Source organism: Arachis duranensis, chromosome 2 (genome assembly GCF_000817695.3).
Source record: "Arachis duranensis cultivar V14167 chromosome 2, aradu.V14167.gnm2.J7QH, whole genome shotgun sequence".
Taxonomy (NCBI): domain Eukaryota; kingdom Viridiplantae; phylum Streptophyta; class Magnoliopsida; order Fabales; family Fabaceae; genus Arachis; species Arachis duranensis.
The window spans coordinates 12,871,495-12,896,737 of record NC_029773.3 but is presented as its reverse complement, the minus strand read 5'-3'; the positions used below and the strand labels follow the sequence as shown (position 1 = coordinate 12,896,737).

The following is a 25,243-nucleotide window of genomic DNA, read 5'->3' as shown; positions in this document are numbered from 1 at the left end:
TATCTCAGCTATATAAGAANATTTGTAAAGTGGTAAAATGAAGGGTTAATCACCAATAATTTTGTAATATTTATAAAATGTATGCTCCACTATTAATTAATTATTCACTTTACCATTTTATCAACTTTTTCACTTTAAAAACATCTCTTTATCAAAATTAATTTATATTATATTCTAAAAATAAAAAAACTTATTTAAGCTTTTAGCTTTTTGGAGTTGTAAAAAACGGTTGCCTATGAGCGTATAGTTGGCCCATTTATACTTAAGAAATAAAACAATTTGGGCCTATGGCCCATATTGAGAGGCCCATTATGGTTAAATTAGGGTTTTAGCTTCATCAACATCATCTTGGATTCTCCTTGGTGCTGCATCCGAAGTTGGAGAATCAAGAATGGTGGAAAAGGCGAAGGGTAGGAAGGAGGAGGTGGTTACCAGAGAGTACACTATCAATCTCCACAAGCGCTTGCATTCATGGTTTTCTTTTCCTTCTATTGTTTATTTCAATTTTGACTATTCAACCCTGCTTCATTGATTTCAATACATGATCTCATAGATTGGGAACTCAATTGTTGTTTAGGGCTACTGAGTAATAACACTATTATAAGATCTTTGTATATCTTTATTTACAATTCTGCTACATTCACCCTTATAAGAATACGAATAGAAGTTAAAAAATTCTAAATTGTGTTCATATTAAAAGTTTGATTGTCATAAAGCATTTTTGCGTTACATATGTTATATTCTGTAAAATCAAATCACATGGGAACTTAATTTTGTGCAGCTGTCAATAAATACATACATTAATGGTAAAGAAATACTTTTCATAACCATAATTGGATAACTGATTTATTGCATAAACTCTTAAATTATTGTATAATGCTCAATTAGTGAGTAAATTTAGCTTCTTAATGTGTATAATGATAGAAGTTATTAGAGCAAAATTAGGGAAAGTGGCATTTTTTGGTACTTAAGGATTGGTCACTAAACCCCTTAATTCCCTTTATCATTAGTAATAGAAGATAATAGATTTAGAGCCTTGTACTATGTATTTTTCATTTTGAAGTAACTGGATGGATTGGTGATAACATACGTTGCTGGTTATTTTCCCTTTAATTGCTTTAGTTTTGGTATCTATCAGTGCATCAATGATATCCATATACTTGATATTAGAATATTAGTGGGTTGTATAATATCTGATATATATTAATTAATAGAATGTTATAAGAGACATGAATATGGTTTGTGACTTTGTGTTTGGATTGATGGCATTATGTGAAAAACAGCACATTCAAGAAGAAGGCCCCGAAAGCCATTAAGGAGATAAGGAAGTTTGCTCAGAAAGCCATGGGGACCAATGATGTGAGAGTGGATGTGAAGTTGAACAAGTTTGTGTGGAGTCAAGGTATCCGAAGCGTCCCACGGAGGATCAGGGTACGCATTGCTCGCAAGAGGAACGACAACGAAGATGCAAAGGAAGAGCTCTACTCTCTCGTCACTGTTGTTGAAATCCCCAAGGAAGAGATCAATGGTTTAGGCACAAAGGTTATTGAGGATGAGGATTGATTGACCATGTTTCTGCTTGGAACCCAGAGTTTTTGCAATCAAATTTTTCCGTTAGGACATTGTCAAATTACTTATGGTTTTGTTGAGACAATGTGGTTTCATGACATTGAGTATTCTGCTATAACTGTAGTTCTTGTTACTTGATAGGAAGGTAGATAAAGCATCAATGACTCCAAACCCAAGTTTATAATACTATGCCATTGAAGAAATATTAAACCAAATATAAGATTGATAGTGAGAATCAACAAAGAATTAAATAGCAAGTATTTCCTTCTTTCATTGCTGTCTTAGTTCCTTCAAACTCTTTGGTTCGCTCATCAATTTTACAGTGATAAACTAAGTCATATTAAGAGAGATGAAAATCTGTTTGGTCAAGAAGGTAAAAACAATACTATTTTAAGCTAGATAAGTAACAAGGATCAAATTCTTTGTAACATTACATGCATATTTAAACCAAATGCCTCTTTCTGCTATTGACTACTAGAAAAGAGTTAAAACAGTACTGAGTTTTATAAAAATGATTTGCAGCATGCTCTATGGCTTATAATTAGCCAAACTTCAAAGATTTAGAGTTGTATTACGTATATGGTATACTAATTATGATATAAATGAGACGCTCGTATATGAAATAACATTTAAATAGGATTAAAGTGCACAAGTAAATAATAGGTGTTAAAAAATCATAAGAAATTATCTTTTCTCTAATCAAGTTTATGTTAAACACTAGGCACAACAGAACAATTCAAATTTTGGATCACCATATTCGTTGAGTAAAAACTATCCCAAAAAAGGCTAAATAACATTTACTGATTTTAAACTAAAGCCTCTAGCAGAGCATTATGTTTTACATTGCTCAAATCAGACTAAAGAAATAAGTAATCATCTAGTTATTCATATATTTGTTGAAAGAATACACTAGGATAAAATCAAACCTATTATAGAAAACTAATTCAAACCCACCACATCCTCGCCAAGACGTTGAAACTCTTCTTCGAGAATGTTCTGGTGATCTTTGACCTTGGAGATCTGCTGGTTCAAACCTGCATCTCTCAGCCTCTGCACCAGCAAAATGCAAAAAGTGGAACAAGAGTGATGAAGGCAGGGTATACTGTTAATAGTTAATACTAGGTCACTGCCAGGCAACAGCCTACCAGTCAACAATAATTAACACGCCACACGAAGAAGGCACCTGAGGCTGAGATTGGAACACAGAGTCATTTGGATCCTCACACCAGAGTTTGAAAAGTATTCAAACAGAAACTACCATAAAAAAGCAGAGCAAAACACCAATATTACTAAGCCTCACTGCATCTTTTCCCATGCCTAGGAAGCAAGGACTCCGTGATTTCGCAGACATCTTCCCGAATGGGATGGAAGAGCTTGACTCTAGAAGTATGGAGCTTGAAGCAGTAGAGGAACTGAATGTGAGCCTTTATTTTCATTTTATCCTGTTTTATTTTTCAGTTCTGGATACCAAATCACTTGCAAAATATTCCACGAAAATAACTTCATGCTATACCAAACTTGCTCACTTACCGCTCGATCATCATCATAGCATCCTGGCCATGTGACAGAATACAACAAACCAATGAAGGACATGCAAACTTTAAGACAAACTGGAATTATAGAGAGATACCACAGACTGAATCATTACATTACACGAGAGATCTTTTCAAACTTGCTTAGGCTCACATTAAACTAGTGATTCTTGCATGGATATAATTGAACTATATTCAAGATACAGTCATTGTTTTCATGGGTCCACCATCTTTATTGTGCATATGACAAAATATAATGTGTTAATACCTAAGCAAGAATTTCCCCCCATACAATTAAGTGGCAAAGATCAAATCCTTAAAGCCATCATGTGAAAATACTAGGAGTAATATACCAATAAACTATTTTCATGGCTCAATCCTAGTATATCTATTTTTCTACGTTAACAAGAAAAAACAGATTCCATCATAATATTGGCACAACAAAATTTGCAAGTCATTTATAATTGGTTAATAAGTATTTATATCAATCAACATTTAGTATTCAATTAGTAGACTTTATATAAGCAAGATGTTGGCATAATTTCCTAATCAGAATACGACCTTGTGTTTAACAATTATAAACTTGAAGACATCATAGGATTGGTTTATTGCACTAGTTAAGGCCTTAAAATCGTTATAATTATGAAGATAATTGTATATGTCTAATGAGTATTGCACAACAAGATAGTTACCTATCATTGCAAGCATGCTCTACATTTAAATGGATCAGAATGATACCACTGTCACCAATAACCTTTGCATGAGCAGGAACCATTCTTGAAATGATGGAAGCGACTTGAGTCTCGCAGTATGATTTCATGTTCAACAATCATGGATATGTATGTTATGGCACTGTGGCAATCACCACAAATGCGTAAATTCTTGGTGATCCGAATAGGAGATCCTGGAGGAATTGTTAGGATGCCATAGGCAAGGGCCAATTTCTCACTATGTTCAAAAAGCAGGTCACCTTTTTCTTCATCATCTACATCATGAAGAGCAAAGCTTGTCTGAGGAACATATCCAATAGCTTTAATGCGTTGAATCAATTCTGCAAGTGTTTCATATATCTGCTGAGATTGCGAGTGGGATCTGTCTCCCACAAAGAAGGTTGCAGTGCCTTTCCTTCCTTGGACCCAACTACAGCCAGGCCTTTTTTGGACACCTGTATTTTTCATCAAATATCTAATCCTAGCCACGTCTTTCCAACGTCTAGCATTAGCATATATGTTTGAGAGCAGAGTGTATGACCCATCATTCCCAGACTCCAATTCCCCTAATCGACTGGCAGCGAGTTCCCCAAGCTCTACATTTGAATGTATCCTACATGCACTAAGCAAGGCCACCCACACTACTGCAGATGGTTCCATGGGCATGCAATTAATGAGTTTCACGGCTTCATCTAAGCGACCAGCACGACCCAGAAGATCAACCATGCATGCATAATGCTCTGCACCAGGAGGAACCCCAAAGTCCTGTCTCATTCTATAAAAGAAATTGATTCCATGATCCACCATTCCTGAATGACTACAAGCATAAAGCAGAACAAGAAAGGTTATGCCATCTGGCACTAGACCAACTTTCCTCATCTCATCAAAAACCTGGATAGCATCTTCACCACGTCCATGCAAACCATAACCTGTCATTAAAGTTGTCCAAGATACAGAATTTTTCTCTGGCATGTTATTAAAAACAACTTGAGCAGTTTCCACATCTCCACATTTGGAGTACATGTCTATTAGACAATTGGCCACAAATAGAACAACGCAGTCATACCGATTGCGCAACACATAAGCATGAATTTGCCTTCCTAATCTCAATGCTGCTAAACGAGCACAAGCCATGAGGGCACAAGATAAAGTAAAATCATTGGGCTTTAAAGAGTTACCCATTTTGAAAATTTCAGAGAGAAGTTGTAGCGCATGGTTGGCATCACCATGCTGTGCATAACCACCAATCATCACAGTCCAGGTAACCACATCTCTATCCTTGGGAGGTATCAACTCAAACATTGTACGGGCTACAGCAACATTTTTGCACTTAGCATACATGTCAATCAGACCATTAATTACCATCAAATCATCCCGTGGATCATTTCCATCCAAGTTCAGCATAAATTTGATGGCATAACAATGAGTTTCTTTCCCATGAAGCAATGCGCCAATAGATGCACAGCCGGAAAGCAGAGACACCAGAGTAACAACATTCGGCTGAGATCCGCAGTTGCACATCTGCCGAAACACGTCCAAAGCCTCAGAACCATGCCCTCTCTGGGCATACCCGGCGATCACAGCCGTCCATGTCACAACATCCAGCTTGATATTCTCCTGCCGCATCTGCTCAAACAGAGAGAGAGCATCCCCAAACATTCCAGTCTGAGAATACCCCGTGACCATAGCATTCCAAGAAACAACATCCTTCAACTTCATCCTTTCAAAAACCCTGTTTGCTTGATCCATCTTACCACACTTGGCGTACATGTCAACAATAGCATTCCCCACAAAAACATCATCCACCAACCCACTCCTAACAGCAAACCCATGAACCTGTTTCCCCTGCATCGAAGAACCAACAAAAGCACAAACAGGAAGTATGTTAACAAGGCTCACAGGATCTGGCGACACCCAATGACGAGTGGTCATTTCAACAAATAATTGAAGTGCCGTATTTGTCTCATAAGCACGAGAACAAGCAGACACAATGGAATTCCAAGAGACCAAGTCCTGAATTCCCCTTTGGCACAATTCATCAAACATGTTGCGCGCATCTTGGAGAGAGCCACACCTACCGTACATGCCAACCACAGCATTACAAACGAAGACATTAGAGTCAAAGCCAGATCGTAGAACAGCAGCGTGGAGGGAAGTGCCGGCAGAGAAAGAGGGAATATCAGCACAGGCCTTAAAGACAAAAGGGAAGGTGTAGTGGTCAGCGGTCCACCCATGAGCCTTCATCTGATGGTAGAGGGCAAGGGAGCCGTGAGGGTCCCCGTGATGAAGGGAGCGCCTTATAAGCTGATTCCACCAGAAAACAGAGAGAGGCGATGGGGGGAGTGTGAGGAGGAGGACAGTGGCATGGATGGTGGAGCTGAGTGCGATGTATGTGGCAATGAGGTGGCGGGTGAAGTGGTGGAGAAGGCCCTGCACTGTGACTTGCTGTTGCAGGAGCTTGGCATGGGTTATGGAACTGCATTGTTTCAAGATTGTAGGATTGACTGTAACAGTGGAACAAGAAGAGAGGCGAGTAGTGATGAGTTGTGGGAGCGGCAGTGGCAATGGCAGTAGCAGCTTGCACTTCAGTGAACTGCAGCGCAAGAGCATGCTATTGTTGTGGAGGCTGGAGACATCCACTACTTCAAACAAAAAGCAAGAACTGTTGTTACTTCTGGAGCTGTGGAAAGGATCATCCTACACTTGTATTCTGAAAATATTACCCAAAACAAAGCAAAGGCGAATGAATGACGACCCAAGCACAAAAAGTACATAAAGCATAAGCTCTCAAAGAAATTATTAGACCCAGAGACAATAACACAAACACCTTATGGGCAAGAAACTGCAAGAAACATTTTCAAAATCACAACTAATGAGACAGATTAGTAGAGAAATCATTTCAATTCTGATCAAGATTGAGCATAGGAACCCATTGAGAGAAAGAGACAGAGGGAGAGTTAGAAGTGGCAAACCGTGAGAGGAAGAGCAAGCCAATGTCGCCTTGTCAGGTTTCGGGGATCAAAGACACTACCTGGGAAGTTTGGTTTTATGGAATCGGTTTAAAAACAAGACAACCAAACCAGTTATTTTAATCAGGTTTGGGTTATTTACTTATTGTAGAGGTCTGCACCATAGATATTAGAACATAACCGATAATCAAACTGATTGGATTAGATTACTGATCGAACTATTTAATTAGTTGACTCGGTCATAATTAAATAAAAATATAAATTATAAAATCTAAATCAGTCAATTAAAAACCCAAATTTAAAACCAACTACTAAATCAGCCAATTAACAAACTAATTATCTAAAATTAATAAGCTAAATCAACTAATTACTAGTGTTTATGCAGCCATTGCTCCTGCACCTATTGCAATTGCACCTATTTCAAAAATCTCAAATGCAAGTATGCGACATCACAGGGTAAGTCTCCTTAGTCATGCTAGGAGTGTCAATGTTTCAAGATTCAAGCAGTAAGAGTCACAACAAATATCAACTGAAAGCAACTCTGAACCTTGAGTTGCAAGAAGCTAAAAGAAACGAAAATAGAAGAGTAGCAGAGAAGAAGAAATGAAAACTGAATAATACTTTCTGATCACTAAGAGGAAAATGGATTATAAGTATAACAAACTTAACAGCTTACAACAGATTCATAACTGCCCTGCATCTAAAACAGTTTGGTCATTTACAATTTTATCCTCCTTATCTTCACTCTTATACTCATAACAACTATATAACTGCAACAAATACTGGGTGTTCTTTCAGCATTACAATTTCGCTCCCTCCAAAAGTTTTGTCAATAAACAAACTAATTAAACATCTAAATTTCAAAACTAATTACTAATCAGCCAATTAAATACCAATCAACTAATTATGTAAAATTTAAAAACCTAAATCAACTAATTACTAATACAACAAATTAATTAATTAAGTAATGAAGAAGCCAAAGACAAGAAGGACAGCAGGTAACTCACGTCACCAGGCAGTTGGATGAAACACGACGGCAATGGCGAGCAGACCAGCGACGGCGAGTAGAACCAGAGACGACGGCGAAGCGAACTACCGGTGAACCCAGACGACGAGAGTGAGTTAGCGAGTAGAGCTGATGCCAGTGGCGGTGCTGCCTGCTGCTTGCTGCTTGCGTTGTGCGAGTGTGTGAGACTTGAGAACTTGCGTGGCGGTTCAATTAATGGTTCAACCCGACCAGGTGACTGGGTTTCCAATTGAACCGGCCTGGTCAAACTGAAATTGATAAAACTAGAGTCTGCACTCTACTTCAGTGTTTCGAATTGCAGAGGAGGAAAGCTTTTCTTTTTAAAGAGTAAATTAACAATTAAGCCTCTAAACTTTTGAATAATTATTTTGTCAAATATGAACATACGTAATTAAATAAATATGTCAAACTATTTTACATAAAAAAAAAAACATAAAAACTACATAATATGTATTATTTGTAAATTTTTTGTTAGTATGTGTGTGTGGTACCCGATAATTTTATCATTTTTATTTTTATAATAGCTTATTGAGGCTAAACACGTAATTAGGATTTGTTAATTGTCCCACAATACACTATTATTTCATTTGCATTAGTTTATGCATGGCATAATTTGCGCTGTTTTTTTTTTCACCAACATTTTCCTTAGCTTCTTGACTTTTTTAGCTTTTGCTATGCTAAAAAAAAATAATAATACAAAAAAAAGTTATTTATTGTTGTAAAATAAATAATTAAGGAAGATATAATAAATATAAAATAAGAAATTGTAAATAAAAAATTTAGTATTAATATAATTAGCTCACTAAAAATGATTCACATATGTACTTATTTAATATTGTATGAAGTAATATGTATATATCTATATAAAAGTGAGAGAGAGATATATTATAGTAAAAGAGAGAGATATTGTTGAAGAGAGAGGGAATTATTATTGTTTTATTATTGCTTGTTGTTGTACGTCCATTGTCTCATGCCTCACTATTTATAGAGGTAAAGTATTGAATATTTGAAACTTTATTTAATGTTAATTGCTTTGTCATGTGAATTGTTCCTTTTAGCATAGGAAAACTAAGCCTTCCATGGTCATCCATTCTTATCGTAACACTCCCCTTGGATGACCATTTAGGATTACTGCCTCATTAAAACCTTACTAAAGAAAAATCTTGTGGGAAAAACCTTAGTGAAGGAAAAAGAGTACAATATCCTTTGTGATGCGAACTGCCTCATTAAAAACCTTGTCAAGAAAAACCCAATGGGAAAAAAACCTGACTAAGGAAAAAAGAGTACAGTCTCCCACTCTTGTCAACATCATTTAATGTCTCGAAATCGGCGCATCCCGATCTCATGTACCAATCTTTCAAAGGAGGATATTGGGAGTGACTTTGTAAATAAATCTGCCAGATTGTCACTTGAGCGGATCTGTTGAACATCAATTGTCCTTTAATTTTGAAGATCATGAGTGAAGAAGAATTTGGGAGAAATATGCTTCGTTTTATCACCTTTGATGTATCCACCCTTAAGTTGAGCAATGCATGCTGTATTATCTTCAAACAGGACAGTTGGAGCTATCTTATGATCAATCAGTCCACATGATGACAGAATATATTAAATCAGACTCCTCAACCAAAAACACTCGCGACTAGCTTCATGAATTGCCAGTATTTCGGCATGATTAGAGGATGTTGCAGCAATCGTTTGTTTCGTGGACCTCCATGATATAGCTGTTCCACCATATGTGAACAGGTATCCTGTTTGAGATCACCCTTTATGTGGATCAGACAAGTATCCGGCATCTGCATATCCAACTAGTTGTGACTTGGATCCATAGGGATAAAACAATCTCATATCAACCGTTCCATGAAGATATCGAAAGATTTGCTTGATTCCACTCCAATGTCTTCTGGTTGGAGAGGAACTATATCTTGCTAGTAAATTCACAGCAAATGATATATCGGGTCGCGTATTATTAGCAGGATACATTACCGCTCCAATGGCACTAAGATATGGTACTTCAGGACCAAGGATATCTTCATTTTCTTCTTTAGGGCGGAATTGATCCTTTTTCACATCCAAAGATCTTACGATCATTGGGGTACTCAAAGGATGTGACTTATCCATATAAAATCTTTTTAAGATCTTTTCTGTGTATGTTGTTTGATGAATGAAGATCCCGTCTTTTATATGCTCGATCTGCAGGCCGAGACAAAATTTAGTCTTTCTAAGATCTTTCATCTCAAACTCTTCTTTTAGAGTTTTTATAATTGTTGGAATCTCTTCAGGAGTCCCAATGATATTTAAATCATCAACGTACACAGCAATTACAATGAATTCAGATGCAGTTTTCTTTATGAAAACACACGGGCATATATCATCATTCTTGAAACCGTTTTTGGCCAGATACTCAGTAAGACGATTATACCACATTCGTTCAGATTGCTTTAGACCATATAAAGATCTTTGCAATTTGGCTGAGTATAACCCTTGCGAATATTCATTGGATGGTTTAGATATCTTTAGTCCTTCAGGGATTTTCATATAGATATCCCGATCTAATGAACTGTATAAATAGGTTGTTACCACATCCATTAAATGCATATGTAGTTTATGATATGCAGATAAACTGACCAAATAACGCAATGTTATCGCATCCACTACAGGGGAATACGTTTCTTCATAATCTATACCGGACCTTTGTGAAAAACCTTGTGCCACAAGTCGGGCTTTATAGCGCACAACTTTATTTTTCTCATTTCGTTTTCTCACAAATACCCACCTATATCCAACAGGTTTTACATCTCTGGTGTACGGACTATAAGTCCAAAGACTTCACGTTTAGCAAGTGAGTCTAACTCAGCCTTCATGGCTTCTTTCCATTTTGGCCAATCATTCCTTTATCGACATTCTTCGACTGATCTTGGCTCAAGATCCTTACTTTCATGCATGATATTTAATGCCACATTATATGCAAATATTTCATTGACAATTGTCTTATTTCGGTCCTATTTCTCTCCTGTAAAGACATAATTTATTGAGATCTCATCATTTTCACAATTTTCAGGTACCTGAACGTCTTCTGGCGTTAACACTATGTCAGAATTTTGGACAACTGCAGGTGTCTTTACTATGTCTTTTTCAACAGGAATCGTATTTACCTCTTTTCTCTTTTGAGGATTTTTATCTTTGGAACCGACAGGCCTGCCACGCTTCTGGCGTGTATTTGCTTCCGTGGCTATTTGTCCTACTGGGACATCAATTCGAATTGGGGCATTTTTCGCCCTGCCACGCTTCTGGCGTGAATTTGCTTCAGTGGCTACTTGTCCTACTGGGACATCAATTCGAATTGGGGCATTTTTCGCTGGTATATAAGGTTTGGTTATCCTCTTTGTATCAGAAAATGCATTAGGCAATTCATTTGCTATTCTTTGCAAATGTATAATCTTTTGAACTTCTAGTTCACATTGCCCTGACCGAGGATCTAAATGCATCAACGATGATGCATTCCAATTAAGTTCCTTTTTAGGAAGCTTATTTTCTCCCCCTAATGTTGGAAATTTTGATTCATCAAAATGACAATCCGCAAACCGGGCTTTAAATACATCTCCCGTTTGTATCTCAAATTCTTAAATGGGAAACATTTGGCTGCTGGCCAAAAGCTAATTGCATAGGAGAGAACTGACGAATAAGTGTTGCGGCATGTAAAATAGCATGCCCCCAAACCGAGGTTGGAGATTTGTTCTCATAAGTCAATTGGAGGCGTTTAATAAGTGATTCTGCTAACCCATTTTGTGTGTGAACATAAGCTACTGGATGTTCAACACTTATTCCATTAGCCATACAATAAGTGTAAAAAGCTTGGGAAGTAAATTCACCAGCATTATCAAGGCGAATTTCTTTGATTGGATTTTCTGGAAATTGTGCTTTTAATCGAATAATTTGAGCCAGTAATCTCGCAAATGCCAGGTTGCGAGAAGACAATAAGCACACATGTGACCATCTCGAAGATGCGTCTATCAGGACCATAAAATATCTAAAAGATCCACATGGTGGATGAATAAGTCCACATATATCACCTTGAATCCTTTCTAGGAGTTCAGGGGACTCAAATCCAATCTTTACTGGTGATGGCTTTAAAATTAACTTCCCTTGAGAACATGCAGCACAACAAAATTCACTAGATTTAAGAATCTTCTGGTTCTTTAGTGAATGTCCTTGGGAGTTTTCAATAATTCTCCTCATCATGGTTGTTCCCAGATGACCCAATCTATCATGCCAAGTTATGAATTCATTTGGGCTAGTAAACTTCTGGTTTACAGTGGCATGTGATTCAATTGCACTAATCTTGGTATAATACAACCCAGATGAAAGTGAGGGTAATTTTTCTAATATAACTTTTTTATTTGAATCATGAGTTGTGATACATAAGTACTCATGACTTCCCTCATTCATAGTCTCAATATGATATCCATTTCGGCGAATATCTTTAAAACTCAACAAGTTTCTTCGAGACTTGGTAGACAACAGTGCATTATTTATTATAAATTTTGTTCCTCTGGGAAACAAAATTATAGCTCTTCCGGAGCCTTCAATCACATTGCCTAAGCCAATAATAGTATTAACACATTCTTCTTTTGGCACAAAGATGGGTAAAATAAATATCACTTTTGAGAATAGTGTGCGAACTTGCACTATCCGCAAGGCATACATCTTCATTACATATCCTTGCCATTCTCTTCAAAGACAAATAATAATAAAATGAGTAGTATGCACAGTTAAATTGAATACTTGATCGGAATTATTTTTCTAACAAATACTGCACATAAAATAATGTCATATACTAAAATTTTATTTTAAAACATGACATATTTAATGATTTCAAAATTCATAAACATTAATATTTCATTATTTATATACATTATATTTGAAACTTAAATACATAGAAAATAAGACCTAATAATAAGTTCTTTACATTATTTATTTATATGGATACTTAACAATCCCACATATTAAACTATTCCATCATTGATCAAATGACCAATATTTTCCTCGGGATCCTCAAAGAAATCAAATACATCATAATGAGTGGTGGAATTTTCAGCATCATTTGAAACGAAATTCGACTCTTTTCCCTTGTCGTCCTTTTTCAAAGATGCCTGGTAAAGATCGACTAGGTGCCTTGGGGTACGACAGGTACGTGACCAATGGCCCTTTCCACCACAACGGAAACACTTATCCTCTGTTGATTTATTCTGCCCAATATTTCTTTCTTTATCCCACTTCTGGTGAGATCTTCTCTTTTGAATATAATTCCTTTTCTTTCCAAAATTTTTCTTGTTATTAAAAACTTGCCATTTACCTCTTCTGGGGTAATGATTTGCCGCATTTACTTCAGGAAATGGGGCGGCGCCAGCTGGGCGCGCTTCGTGATTCTTTAAAAGCAACTTATTATTGCGTTCAGCAACAAGAAGGCAAGAAATTAACTCAGAATATTTTTTAAACTCTTTTTCTCGATACTGCTGCTGCAGGAGCACATTCGAGACATGGAAGGTTGAGAAAGTTTTCTCCAACATATCATGATCAGTTATCTTTTCCCCACATAATTTCATTCGTGAGGTGATTCGAAACATCGCAGAATTATATTCATTTATAGATTTAAAATCTTGTAGACGCAGGTGCGCCCATTCATATCGAGCTTGAGGAAGTATCACTGTTTTTTTATGATTGTACCTTTCTTCAAGGTCTTTCCAAAGATCTGCAGGATCTTTTAATGTGAGATATTCATTTTTCAATCCTTCGTCAAGATGACGACGAAGAAAAATCATGGCTTTGGCTTTATCCTTCTGGGATGCATTATTTTCAGCTTTAATGGTATCTCCAAGATCCATTGAATCAAGATGGATTTCAGCATCTAATATCCATGATAAATAATTGTTTTCAGATATATCAAGAGCATTGAATTCAAGATGAGAGAGCTTCGACATAATGAAAATTTGTTACCTGAGTCTTCCTAAAAATTTGATCAGAGTCTCGTGCTGATAACGTGTTGTAAAATAAATAATTAAGGAAGATATAATAAATATAAAATAAGAAACTGTAAATAGAAAATTTAGTATTAATATAATTAGCTTACTAAAAATGATTCACATATGTGCTTTATAGTCAATTCTCTCATACCTCACTATTTATAGAGGTAAAGTATTGAATATTTCAAACTTTATTTAATGTTAATTGTTTTGTCATGTGAATTGTTCCTTTTAGCATGGAAAAATTAAGTGTTCCATAGTTATCCATTCTTATTGTAACATTTATAAAGAAAAAAATATTTATTAACCAAAAAAATTGTTAGAGTGTCTTATTTAATATTTATTAATTATTATAATAATTAATAAATATTAAATAAAACAAATTTTAGCTGTTTTTTTTTTATCTCTAGCATTACTGTTTATAAAGATGTAGAAACTATGTTAATGAGATAAATCAAAATAACTATAATTGTTTTCTTTTCTTGTCCAAATAAAAGCAACTCCTTTGGTAGTTCAAAATAGCCCAAACAAAATGCCAAAATCCAAAATCTGGCCAAAGAACAAATGGTGAATACAAGTAACAAAATGTGCTTTGCCACAAAAGAAAATTGCTTAATCTATTCTCCCCTGAAGTCCTAATCAAGATATTAGGGCATGGTGCAATTGCCATATACATGTTCCTCTCAACATCTTCCAAATTTATCAAACACATTGAATCATCATATTCCTTCAAATAATCCCTCCTAATCTTAATTAATCCATACCCTGAACCACTTTCATCCAAAACCCTAATCTCATCACATTTTTCTTCACAACATTCCTCTAGGGAATGCAAAATCTCTAGGGTGGAATTATATGCAACACAAATAGAAAGCACAACTCTAGAGTTATTAACAGTTGCTTCCATGATCCTTTTTGCTGCCAACCTTAGAGGCTTATCAAGAAGTTTTAGGTCTCCTACAAAATGAACTCTCATACCAAACCGATTCGCGATGTTGATACTTTCGTTGTTTTCGTCCATGATCAACGATTCGATCTTCTCCTTCATAAGGTCCATTAGGAACCTTGTTTCCTCAGGACACCTCTTGAAATTATCAATGCTGAATGCAAAGATTGTTACATATCTTACGCCTAACTCATAACAAAGATTGAGCATTGAAATGAGAGAAAAGAACCCAGCTTTGTAACCGGAGCCTTCAACCAAGTTGTTCTTTTTAGCATACCTACGATTCCCATCCATGATGAATGCAACATGGATTGGGATTGGACCAATAGATAGAGCATGAAGAACACATTTTTTTATCAAATAAATTAATTTCTCAAAGACCCCATTAGTTTGTTCACACCCATCATTGATCAATGCTATATCAGAAATCTTGAAATGCCGTGGATTCACCATGAAAAAATCCATCTTTAATTTTCAACGGAAACAAGAAAGGAGAGTAAAATGAAGGCACTAGATCTGTTTTTTCTTTTTATATACATTTTTTTATTCCTATAAATTTGGCAAAACTTGTTCATTTATAAGCACTCTAAGAATAAATTCCTGAATTGTAGATAAATAGATACCACTCAAGATTTTTGCATCTCAATTAAAGTTTCAAGGAGTAGCTGTGGCAAATAATGGTAGATTCGGTTTAGGTTAATTGAATCAACACCATCAATATGAATAAAATATATTTGAAAATGCCTACAAGGGATTACTCAAGTACAATCAAATTTTCGGAAACACTTAAATATCCTCTCACACATTACCAACATTTTAGCAGGGTGAAATCAAATATAAATGGATGACAATGCAATGAATTTTATTACATCAATGATTTTGAAACTCAAAATTAGTATAAACTCTAGAAAAGGAGAATTGTAAGTAATCATGAGTTCCAATTTAGGTCGAAACTTGTGGCATTATACATTTGGGTGACACAAAAAGTATCACTGTTGTGGATTTTGCTGTCTCTGTTGGTTGAAATTGGGATGATTCTGTTGCGAGTTCTGAAGCGTCACCATATTGGATTGTAGATTCTGAGCATTTGACGCCATGCCACCAAATGCGCCTTGCGATCCAAGTTGCTGCTGTTGTTGTATGGACATCATACCACCAGGATTGCCACTTCCGAGGTTAAACACTGCAAATTAAATCCCCGGATTTCGTCAGTACAAAGTAAATGGAATTTCCTTCGCTACCGATGCTCGTTTCATAATAAACAGCTAAGATCTAACCATAAGCTTCATGAATTCGCAAAATCTCAGTCACAAACAACATTCGGTACATCTGTTCCAGGTAATTTTATAAGGTCCTTAAACCCTAAATCCTAACACAGAAGGTTCTGTAACTAAAAAGGCAGCTCGGTGCATAAGCATCCCGTGTCAACGTAGGATCCAAGGAAGGGCCGCACTCAAAGGGTGTTTATGCAGCCTAACGTGATAATTACATCAATGGCTGTTTCCACAGCTTGAACCCGTGCCTTGAGGTCACACAGAGACAACTCAATCGTTGCTCTAAGATTCCGTAACTAGTGATAAAATAAAATTACGAGAAACATTTGTGATTCTTCACCATCAAGTAATGTATGGTCCACGCATACTTGAAGTGGAAGTCACACTTCATCTTATGATGGTGAGATGACTGAGTACCAAGATTCTTATTATCACTACTCTAAATGCAAAGATATTAAGGAATACATACTTTGATCACCCAACATTTGTGTCGCATGACTTCGCTGAGGGTTGTTTCCGGGTAATCCAAACTGAAAGTGTAGAGTACAAGTTTGAAATGTGATTCTCTTGTGATAAGGTTAATCAAGCAAGTAAAGCTGAGCAACTATATACATTCTAAGTAGTTAAAAAATACAAAGTGAAAGAAAAAAATAAAATAAAATTATGTCATACAAAATGAATGCAATCCTTTGATGATGAAAATTGTGTTACAAAACTTCAATGGGATGGGGACAGATACAACTTTTCTATCTATTGTGTCCTATCTCTATCATTTATATTGAGACACTAATCAAACACAACCTAAGCACTAAAGCATGCAATTAACAAATCACAATACATTATGGATTTTCAATTTCTTCAACTTCATTTCTTTCATATCAGCCAAACAAAATTTTAACTTAACCAAGAAGATCTATCAGGAAAAATGCATTTAGAGAAAACAGACAAACCTGCATCCGTGAGGACATAGTGGCTGAAATGTTTGGAATCTGAAAGGGGGGAAAACGTCAAAAAAGCAATTATTGCAGAAGAAAAGTACATTAACAGTAAGGGTGGTAACAAAAGAAACCATTGTAGAAGCTATCATTGCAGAAGAAAAGCGCATTAACAGTAAGGGTACACGAAAGAAACATGGCAATAGAAAATCAATTTGGGTTATATTGTTAATTTTATATTGTGATAACTGCTACTAACCAATCAGAGACTCTACATCTCCAATAATTCCATTTTGAACAAAAATGAGTAGATCACAACACCATTTTCCTAACACAAGAAGCCATCCGATCCCATTACCTAAGAGAAACACTATTGAAAGAAAAAAAAGGAAAACTTTTCCATAGCCCCTTATGAATAAGGTGATCCAATTTCAAAGAAATTATTAGATAAATTTGTTTTATAGATTCAAATGTACATACATGTTAAGAAGGTACAAAATAAGAGCTATATGATCACATTTTTATTTAAGTTCATTTAAAAAATAAAAAATTGGGAGAAAAATTATCTACATGATAGATTATTATATTTCAACTCAACAGGTGAAATAATCATGATATTTTATATAAATTTATTGCAAATTTTAACTATACTTAAAAGTGACATAATTATCCTAACCGTACATGCTTATTGTAACAAAACTAAAATGGCTGATTATGTTTGGAGTGCAAAAGCTTTTGAAAACCACACCTAGTCTATGAACCGGCAACAATGCGCAATGCCGAAACAATTCAATAACACATGGTAAAACAAGTACACATAACTATGACTCTCCCTCCCCATTTTTCCAAAGCAAAAATAATGGAGATAACAACAAAAAATACTTCACTCCAAAAAACAAAAGATGGGCAAGGAACACCCAATGCAAAAGTAATGATTACGCTTCGGACTCCAAAAGACAGCCTTCCTTCAAAGTTTTTCTTATATCTTTCTTTTAATTTATTATCACTTTTAGGGTTGTCAAAAGCAAATATAGCACAATCAGATTGTCAAAATAATACAATGAATTGAACTATTCTAACTCCTCCCATTAGCTGTTCATGATAGGTAAAAACTGGTAGTCATAGTAAAGGGGAAAAAAAGAGTGTTGTTTGATTAAACTATATTAAATAAGTAATGTACCATTTGGGTATTAGGTGTTGTTTGAGCAGCACTGAATAACGCACTATTAGCAGCCCCAGAAAACTGTCCTAAACGAGTAATTTGATTTCCTTGAGTTAATTGGCTTTGACCAATGCCGTGTTGAACATGTCCTGAAGCAAGCTGCCTACCCTGAAATTGCTGATGCCCAAGTGATTGAGAAAATTGCATCTGATGTTGTCCATGCAACTGAGGAGGAAAGTGAAGCATGTTACTACCAATGAAAAAAAGAGAAGCATAATAATTTGGTTATTAAAATCATATGGCTTGATCACACAATGTAACCGATTTGGTACCAATCATAAGTTTCTAAGCAAGTTTATAACACATCAATTCTCAAGCCATGACTAGGCCAGCCAAGGGACCGATTCTAACGCATACCAGCCAAAAGGTCCAATCTCACTTCCACAAATACACTATCCCTTTGATAGAACAAAGATAATTATTGAAAACAGCCATATAGACGTGCCCAGAGTGAGTTGCTCGTTCACAAAAAGATAAACAGACTAGATAAACCTTTTGTATGTACGATTCATATAACCTAGTCGCTTGAGCCTACTCAATGATATACAAACCCCATGAAGAGTACATAGCTTGCAAATTTTTACCTGTCCCAGTCCTTGCATTGCAGATTGCCTGAACTGTTGCTGCTGAGCAAGAAGTTGCTGTTGCTGCTGTTGAGGTAACTGCATCAGTTTCTGCCGTTGTTGGGCCTGCACTGGTGATTGTTGCTGCTGCTGCTGTTGTTGGGTTTGCTGCTGAGGGGATGGTGCATTCATCATACTTGCGGAAGACCTGGGTGAATTGGCATATGGTAACGGTGATGCTGTAGTGTTGTCAAAAGAAGTGGCGCTGGTTGCAGCAGATGGAGAAGCCGCAGATCTTCCCAAAAGTTGAGATCCTGAGGCCTACACTGATAATGTTAGTTAAGATACCCCAAAAACAAACAAATAAACGAAGAATGCATATTGTTCAAAATTCCAAACCAAAAGAATGAGGTCAATAATTCTCTTAACATAGCAACAAGGAGCATAGATGATAGGAAATATACAACAGATTGGATAGAGAAGGTTAATTGGGGAATCAAACGCACAGCGCGAATTTTGCTAGTCCTGAAGTCCAATAAATTCTAATATACTTCAACAGTTTAACTTTAAAAGGAGAAAAGAAAAAAACAAAAAAGAAAAACAAAATATGGCTAAAGTAACAAAAACCAAGATAGTAAGTACTCATGGATCCCCTTTTGTATATAATATTGACTACAAAAAGTGAAAAAGATAACGGACTACAAATAAACATCAGAACATGAAACTTTCAAGAAATGACAATGGCTAACCTGTACCATTGGATTCTGACCGCCCATGCTGTTTGATGACAGCGGGGTATTCTTCATATACATACCTGTAAATAATAAAGGTCACTTAGTGCTAGAATGATAAAATCAAAAGGTGAGTTCAAAGTGACTAACTGTTGTTAGATGCATCAGGAAAAGATTGTGCACCCTCATTGGGAGTAAATGCTTCTGCCAAATGCATTGGAAGTGCCGGAGTAATCTGTCTCTGATCTGGAGGTATCCGTAATCCTGCATGAAAAACCATTCCATCCAAATGATCATCGTGAAATTAAAGAACATGCATATGAGGAGAATCTTTAATATGAAAGTGTAGATTTTCCACAAACAACTGCTTTCTCCACAATCCACTAGTCAAAACATCTTATTGTGCACTAGTCCATATAAATTACATCAAGTCTAATGCTACAAGCGTACAATAACAGGACTACCTTTATGAAAGAAATTTTGGAATCAGAGATAAAGATATGCGTACTGAACAACCTCCAGTTTCTTTTAGAATTACAAAATGCTATCAATCCAAAGTTGAATGCTGTACTTTGTTAGAATGTCAAAAACGTTTTGACAGAAGTTACAATGAAGGTGTTGTAGTTAATGCAACAAGAGCCCCATGCCTTAATAATATATTCTTGCGGTGCAACAATTTATTCCCAGATTAAACCATTTTATACATCACCCCTGGAAGCTAAAGCATGTTTTTATTGTATAAAAATATCAAAACTAAGAAATAAGCATAAGCAAACATCATAGAGATACAGTTTGGATAAAGCCCTCACCAGTATTGACAGCAGCCCGGAGTAGATTTTCTTGCTCTTGAATTTTGGCGGCCTGACCCTTGTCTAAAGTTGGGGTAATAGTTGGGCCCTGGCGAGTTCCAAAGCAATAGGCTTTGCGAGTGTCTGCCAAGACTTTCTCGGCACCTTCACAGGCCGCTGCAATCATATCAATTCTAGCCTGTAAAAAGAATCTAGAATCAAAAGATATGGCAATGGCAAGGTAAACTCAATCCATCAAGTGAATGGTCATGGGAATAACCTTGAGCTTTTCAATTTGAGTAGGTATGGGGAGGTTTTGCATCCCCTGAAGCAATTGATCTCTCTTGGAGCTATCTTCCGTCTCCATTTCAGGGAGTAGTTTGGACGAAAGCATAACAGGAAGTACTGAATGAAATCAAAGAATTCATTGAATTCAACAATAAGAATAGCAACAGAATAAGGGAAGGGAGGATTGAGAGCATACTAGTTGCATTTTCAGCATTAACATTCTTGGGATAGACTAGAAAAGCCTTGGAGACTTTCTTGATTTCGTCAACGATGTTGAAGAGCTCAAGGTTAACCATGGAGTACTGCCCCAGAATGTCTTGCCTATGCATACAAGAAAGGCTCAAATTAAGAACTAAGAACTAATCATTCATCAATCCCTTTCAATTTGACTGAAGTACCCAAATCATCCATGAAAAATCATATCTCTCACAGAATTTACCCATAGATAAAGCAGGAATTCACTCGATATACCTCAATAACTGCTCCCCTTTACAAACCACCAAGAAAATTGCCTCGAAAAGATTATATTGTCGAAACCAATCATTTATTAATTCATTTCAATTTCAGTGAAGTTTATCCAAGCTACTCAGAAAATTACAGGCTATTCTGGCGGAGAATTTGTTTAACGAATCAAAGCGACAAGAACTAATGATTCATTAGTAATGAATTGATTAGAAGAAGACTGACCACTTAGGGGTAGTATTGGTGCGAGCGTAGGCGTCGAAATCTTCGAGGATGCGAGAGATGGCTTTGAAGAGGCTGATGGCGCGTGTCTTCACTTGCTCCAGGTTCAGCTGCTGCTGTACTGCCTGATTCAGCCTCTCTCCTTGACCCTGACCCTGCCCTTGCCCCTGACCCTGCCCTTGCCCTTGAACCTGCCCGGCCTGCCCCTGAACCTGAACCTCCATGGCTGCCTGATATTTGTTATAGTTATAGAGACTTATGTGCGGATGCTACAGCTGCCGCCGGAAGCCGCGACAAATTGGCAACCTTGCGGTAGCGGCGTTGAGATGGTGCGGTGGTGCAACGACGTCGGAAGGAAGATTCAGAGAGCAGCACTGTTGCGAGTTAGTTGCCGGGTCCGCTCTATCATTCCCGCTGCCTTCTTATTTCCCTGTAAATATTTATTTGACTAAATTACCCTTCACTTTTCATTCTAGGCCGGTTCACAGTTTCTCACCAATTTTCTAATGGTTTTATGTACTTGACCGAACCGTTAATATTGTCGGTTCGCTATTGAACCGGTCCGGTTTGCAAAACATTACATAATATAGTTAAACTAAATTACTAGTTTTAAAATAAAACATAATAATTTTTTCTAATATTTAAATGATATAGTAATAATTTATATTTTTAAAAATTCAGACAGTTTAGACTTTTAATCTTATATTTAGAACAATACTCTATTTTTTTTATAATAATTTTTTGGTAAATTAGATAGATAAATAAATAAAGTACAAGTTAAAATTACTCCACTATAATATTTTTAAAATAACTACATTTCAGTCTTGTATTTATCTATATCTATATCTATATCTATATCTAATATCAATATATAGAGTTTAGTGTCCACTTTTTTATTTTTTATTTTAATTCTACTAACATAATTTAAAATTATTTTGTAGTTATTTATTTCACTAACAGTTACAAAAACGTCACTCATAACTTCTATTCAACTGTTTATTCTCACAATCTTCCTTTTTAATTTTTTCACCTTTTTACAATCTCCTTATTTATCTTCTGAACAGTTTTTTGTATGGAATAATTATTTAAATAAATTTTTATAACGTCTTAAACAGTTAAACTAGATAACGACTATGCCAAAAGGTTGACTTTTGAAGCCATATACGAAATGAGGAAAAAAATAATTAGAAGCCAACAAGTATTTAATCAGTGATGATAAATAATTTTTTTTGGATCTTATTATATTTTAAAATATTCATTTGAATTATATTTTGTTTAGTTTTATGTTAATCTTTATTTGTATCGTGTTCTGAATATGCTTGTAAGTATTGTACTCGCAGTTTCGTGTCATTCTAATTATTCTATTAGAATTTTTTTAATCATAAACAATATATTTTTTTATTTTTTTATAATTTCATTCATTCTTGCTGCTTCTCTTTATTTTGAGAAATGCTATTTGTACACCCAAATCAGTCACTAAAATTAGCTACTAATGTATTTGTGTATAAATATATGTGTAGTTTAATTTATTTTCATAGTATATTTGTATTCCAGCATGTATTTTATACTGATGACCGATTTTAGTGGTTGATTTTAGTGTACACGTAGCATAACCCCTTTACTTTATACACGTTTCTGTAATTTTCTTTTTGAGATTTTTTTTTACACTTTCGATTGCATGCCTCTATCATTATAAATTTTATTTAGTCTTGTTGCCATTATTGAATTCACCTGGAACTTCCATCTATGCCCCGATTATCCGGTTCCGAACTTTTTAGGGGCTAATTTGGTGTGATTTTATCGAATTTAGTGGTGGGTAAGGGTCTCAAAAATAAACCCGGTCATTATTTCGGATCGGGTTCGGGTCATAACTCGGGTCACCCTATTGGCCGATGACTTAGTCATCATACACAATTAATATTTTGTGTTATTAGTGATGAATGATGGTTATTTTTATGTGGAATTTAAATATTGTAAACCTTAATATTTTGTGGTATTAGTCATTATAAGACTATAAGTTAATGTTTTATGTTTAAAATGCATAAGACTTTAGACTAATGCATAATATTGTGTTATTTGTATTGATTTAGTTATTTGGTGTTATTAGACAATATTAGTATTGATTGTGGTTGTGCTTTAATTTTAGGGAAGGGTTGGTTCTTGTTATATTTTTCTAAATGAATTTTGCCATGTCAAATAATGATTGGAGTCTTGGAAATTTGGATATTTTCACATGCTAGCTTACAAGAAGGTAATGTTAATGGCCCGGTTTTTACCCAGTATAATCGTGGCCCGAAAGTGTGTAGGTTTCATCGAGTCTATGGCCAGGTTCGGGTCTAACAAATAGGCCCGATGTAAGACCCTAATTAGCCTAAGCTTTGCCTCGCGTCGTAAAGCAAAGGTTAATCAAAGGTTACGACAGTTCTAAGCTCATACTTATAATATATAGAAGAGGTAATATAATCTAGAAGTTTGATGAAGGATATAGCTCAAAATACAGGGTTTGAAAAGCGCAAAACGTACTAACTTTAGCCACAGGATAAAGATATCATATAACAAAAGGTAATAGTAGAATATCATATGAATCTAGCCACGGCTCGCGGAGTTTAAGCTGGCTAGCTATATATAGACATAACAGAAACAGACAGCAAAAACAGTTTATACAAGCTTTGTTCTCTCTAACACAAGCCTCTAGGCAAAGCAAAATATAAAAGTGAGAGACATATACAAAATAAACCAAAACGACTCCAAAAAGTATCCGGATCCTCCGCTTCTGTCACCATCCAAGCAACTCACCGAGGTGGGTTGCAACCTGCATCTAAAAAATACAACAGAAATATGGTATGAGAACTGGAGGTTCTCAGTATGGTAACAGTACCCAATGATGTAGGATATAAGACCCCTGGACGCCAAAGGCAATTCTAGACTTCATATCTATCACAAGATTCAATCTTAAGGCATACTAAAACAATAAAACATATTAAGACCTTAACATAAAAATAAACAGGGTTCTCTCAAGGTTGCGAGAACCGGACCGGTCAATAAACCGGTAAAGTTACTGATTCAATAGTTCATTGGTTCAACCAGGATTCAACCGGTTTAATTAAATATTAAATAAAATTATTAAAAAATCTAAAAATAATTTTAAATATATAAATTCAATAATTTCTAACTTAATAAAATTTAAAATTTCACATAATAAATTATCCATAACTTAATATTAGAGGTTCACAAACAACTTCAAATATCAAAGTTTATAACTAAACAACTTCATAGATCATTAAGGAAGAGAAATATAGTGATACTAAGAAACCCAAAAGAATTTAAATTGGCATGGCTTGTGTACTGGTATACAAAATTCTAATCTCAATATCAAAATCAAAATTTCTTATGATCTCGTACCACTAACCAGCAAGTGCACTGGGTCGTCCAAGTAATACCTTACGTGAGTAAGGGTCGATCCCACGGAGATTATTGGTTTGAAGCAAGCTATGTTTATTTTATTATTCTTAGTCAGGATTTTAATTAAAATTATCAGTTTGAATTATTAGAAAAATAAAAGAGTGTGAAATAAATAATTGTTACTTTAATTATGAAGAATATGTTGGGGTTTTGGAGATGCTTTGTCCTCCGAACTTCAACTCTTCCTTGAAATCCTTTTCCACACGCAAGGCTCCTTCCATGGCAAGCTCTATGTAGGGTGTCACCGTTGTCAAAGGCTACTTCCCATCCTCTCAGTGAAAACGGTCCAAATGCTCTGTCACAGCACGACTAATCATCTGTCGGTCCTCAATCAGGTTGGAATAGAATCCAATGATTCTTTTGCGTCTGTCACTAACGCCCAGCCTTCAGGAGTTTGAAGCTCGTCACAGTCATTCAATCCCAGAATCCTACTCGGAATACCACAGACAAGGTTTAGACTTTCCGGATTCTCATGAATGCCGCCATCAATCAGGCTTATACCACGAAGATTCTGATTAAGGAA

The 25,243-nt window shown here is 35.7% G+C and overlaps 4 protein-coding genes across 8 annotated transcripts; 1 reads left to right on the top strand and 3 right to left on the bottom strand.

Annotated features, from left to right (window-relative positions):
* The first annotated feature begins 349 nt into the window (after positions 1-349).
* On the top strand, positions 350-1,842 carry LOC107473580 (60S ribosomal protein L31). The gene is made up of 2 exons (XM_016093139.3): positions 350-474; positions 1,284-1,842. Exons 1-2 carry the CDS (start codon positions 392-394, stop codon positions 1,561-1,563), a joined length of 363 nt encoding a protein of 120 aa, XP_015948625.1. The 5' UTR covers positions 350-391; the 3' UTR covers positions 1,564-1,842.
* Positions 1,843-2,295: 453 nt separating this feature from the next.
* LOC107473581 (pentatricopeptide repeat-containing protein At5g16860) lies at positions 2,296-8,183 on the bottom strand. 3 transcript variants are annotated; one of them, XR_001589023.3, is made up of 3 exons: positions 7,788-8,183; positions 3,794-6,521; positions 2,296-3,122 (listed from the first exon to the last, which is right to left on the bottom strand). XR_001589023.3 is itself a non-coding variant. In XM_016093140.3 (2 exons), the coding sequence occupies exon 2, from the start codon at positions 6,419-6,421 to the stop codon at positions 3,845-3,847; it is 2,577 nt and encodes an 858-aa protein (XP_015948626.1). In that variant the 5' UTR covers positions 6,422-6,521; positions 7,788-8,183; the 3' UTR covers positions 3,732-3,844. The 3 variants fall into 3 exon arrangements, 1 of the variants encoding a protein (XP_015948626.1); XR_008006114.1 differs by lacking the exon at positions 7,788-8,183 and adding an exon at positions 6,784-7,757; XM_016093140.3 differs by lacking the exon at positions 2,296-3,122 and having other exon boundaries at positions 3,732-6,521.
* Positions 8,184-14,290: 6,107 nt separating this feature from the next.
* Positions 14,291-15,238, bottom strand: LOC107473616 (dehydrodolichyl diphosphate synthase CPT3-like). The gene has a single exon (XM_016093197.3). The coding sequence runs from the start codon at positions 15,236-15,238 to the stop codon at positions 14,291-14,293; it is 948 nt and encodes a 315-aa protein (XP_015948683.1).
* A 203-nt stretch (positions 15,239-15,441) lies between these two features.
* On the bottom strand, positions 15,442-21,666 carry LOC107473582 (mediator of RNA polymerase II transcription subunit 8). 3 transcript variants are annotated; one of them, XM_016093141.3, is made up of 11 exons: positions 21,262-21,666; positions 20,771-20,895; positions 20,567-20,691; positions 20,308-20,485; positions 19,649-19,762; positions 19,517-19,581; positions 18,789-19,088; positions 18,163-18,369; positions 16,998-17,036; positions 16,517-16,577; positions 15,442-15,956 (listed from the first exon to the last, which is right to left on the bottom strand). In XM_016093141.3, the coding sequence occupies exons 1-11, from the start codon at positions 21,480-21,482 to the stop codon at positions 15,763-15,765; spliced, it is 1,629 nt and encodes a 542-aa protein (XP_015948627.1). In that variant the 5' UTR covers positions 21,483-21,666; the 3' UTR covers positions 15,442-15,762. The 3 variants fall into 3 exon arrangements, with proteins under 3 accessions (XP_015948627.1, XP_052113642.1, XP_052113643.1); XM_052257682.1 differs by having other exon boundaries at positions 19,523-19,581; XM_052257683.1 differs by having other exon boundaries at positions 19,682-19,762.
* Between the last annotated feature and the right edge of the window lie 3,577 nt (positions 21,667-25,243).

Excerpts from the sequence above, each read along its gene's own strand:
- LOC107473582 (XM_016093141.3), bottom strand. The coding sequence starts at position 21,482 with ATGGAGGTTCAGGTTCAGGGGCAGGCCGGGCAGGTTCAAGGGCAAGGG. Across the intron at positions 20,692-20,770 it reads TAATGCTGAAAATGCAACTA|TACTTCCTGTTATGCTTTCG; the intron begins GTATGCTCTCAA and ends GATTTCATTCAG. Across the intron at positions 16,578-16,997 it reads CTATGTCCTCACGGATGCAG|TTTGGATTACCCGGAAACAA; the intron begins GTTTGTCTGTTT and ends CTACACTTTCAG.
- LOC107473616 (XM_016093197.3), bottom strand. The coding sequence starts at position 15,238 with ATGGATTTTTTCATGGTGAATCCACGGCATTTCAAGATTTCTGATATA.
- LOC107473581 (XM_016093140.3), bottom strand. The coding sequence starts at position 6,421 with ATGCTCTTGCGCTGCAGTTCACTGAAGTGCAAGCTGCTACTGCCATTG.
- LOC107473580 (XM_016093139.3), top strand. The coding sequence starts at position 392 with ATGGTGGAAAAGGCGAAGGGTAGGAAGGAGGAGGTGGTTACCAGAGAG. Across the intron at positions 475-1,283 it reads CACAAGCGCTTGCATTCATG|CACATTCAAGAAGAAGGCCC; the intron begins GTTTTCTTTTCC and ends TGTGAAAAACAG.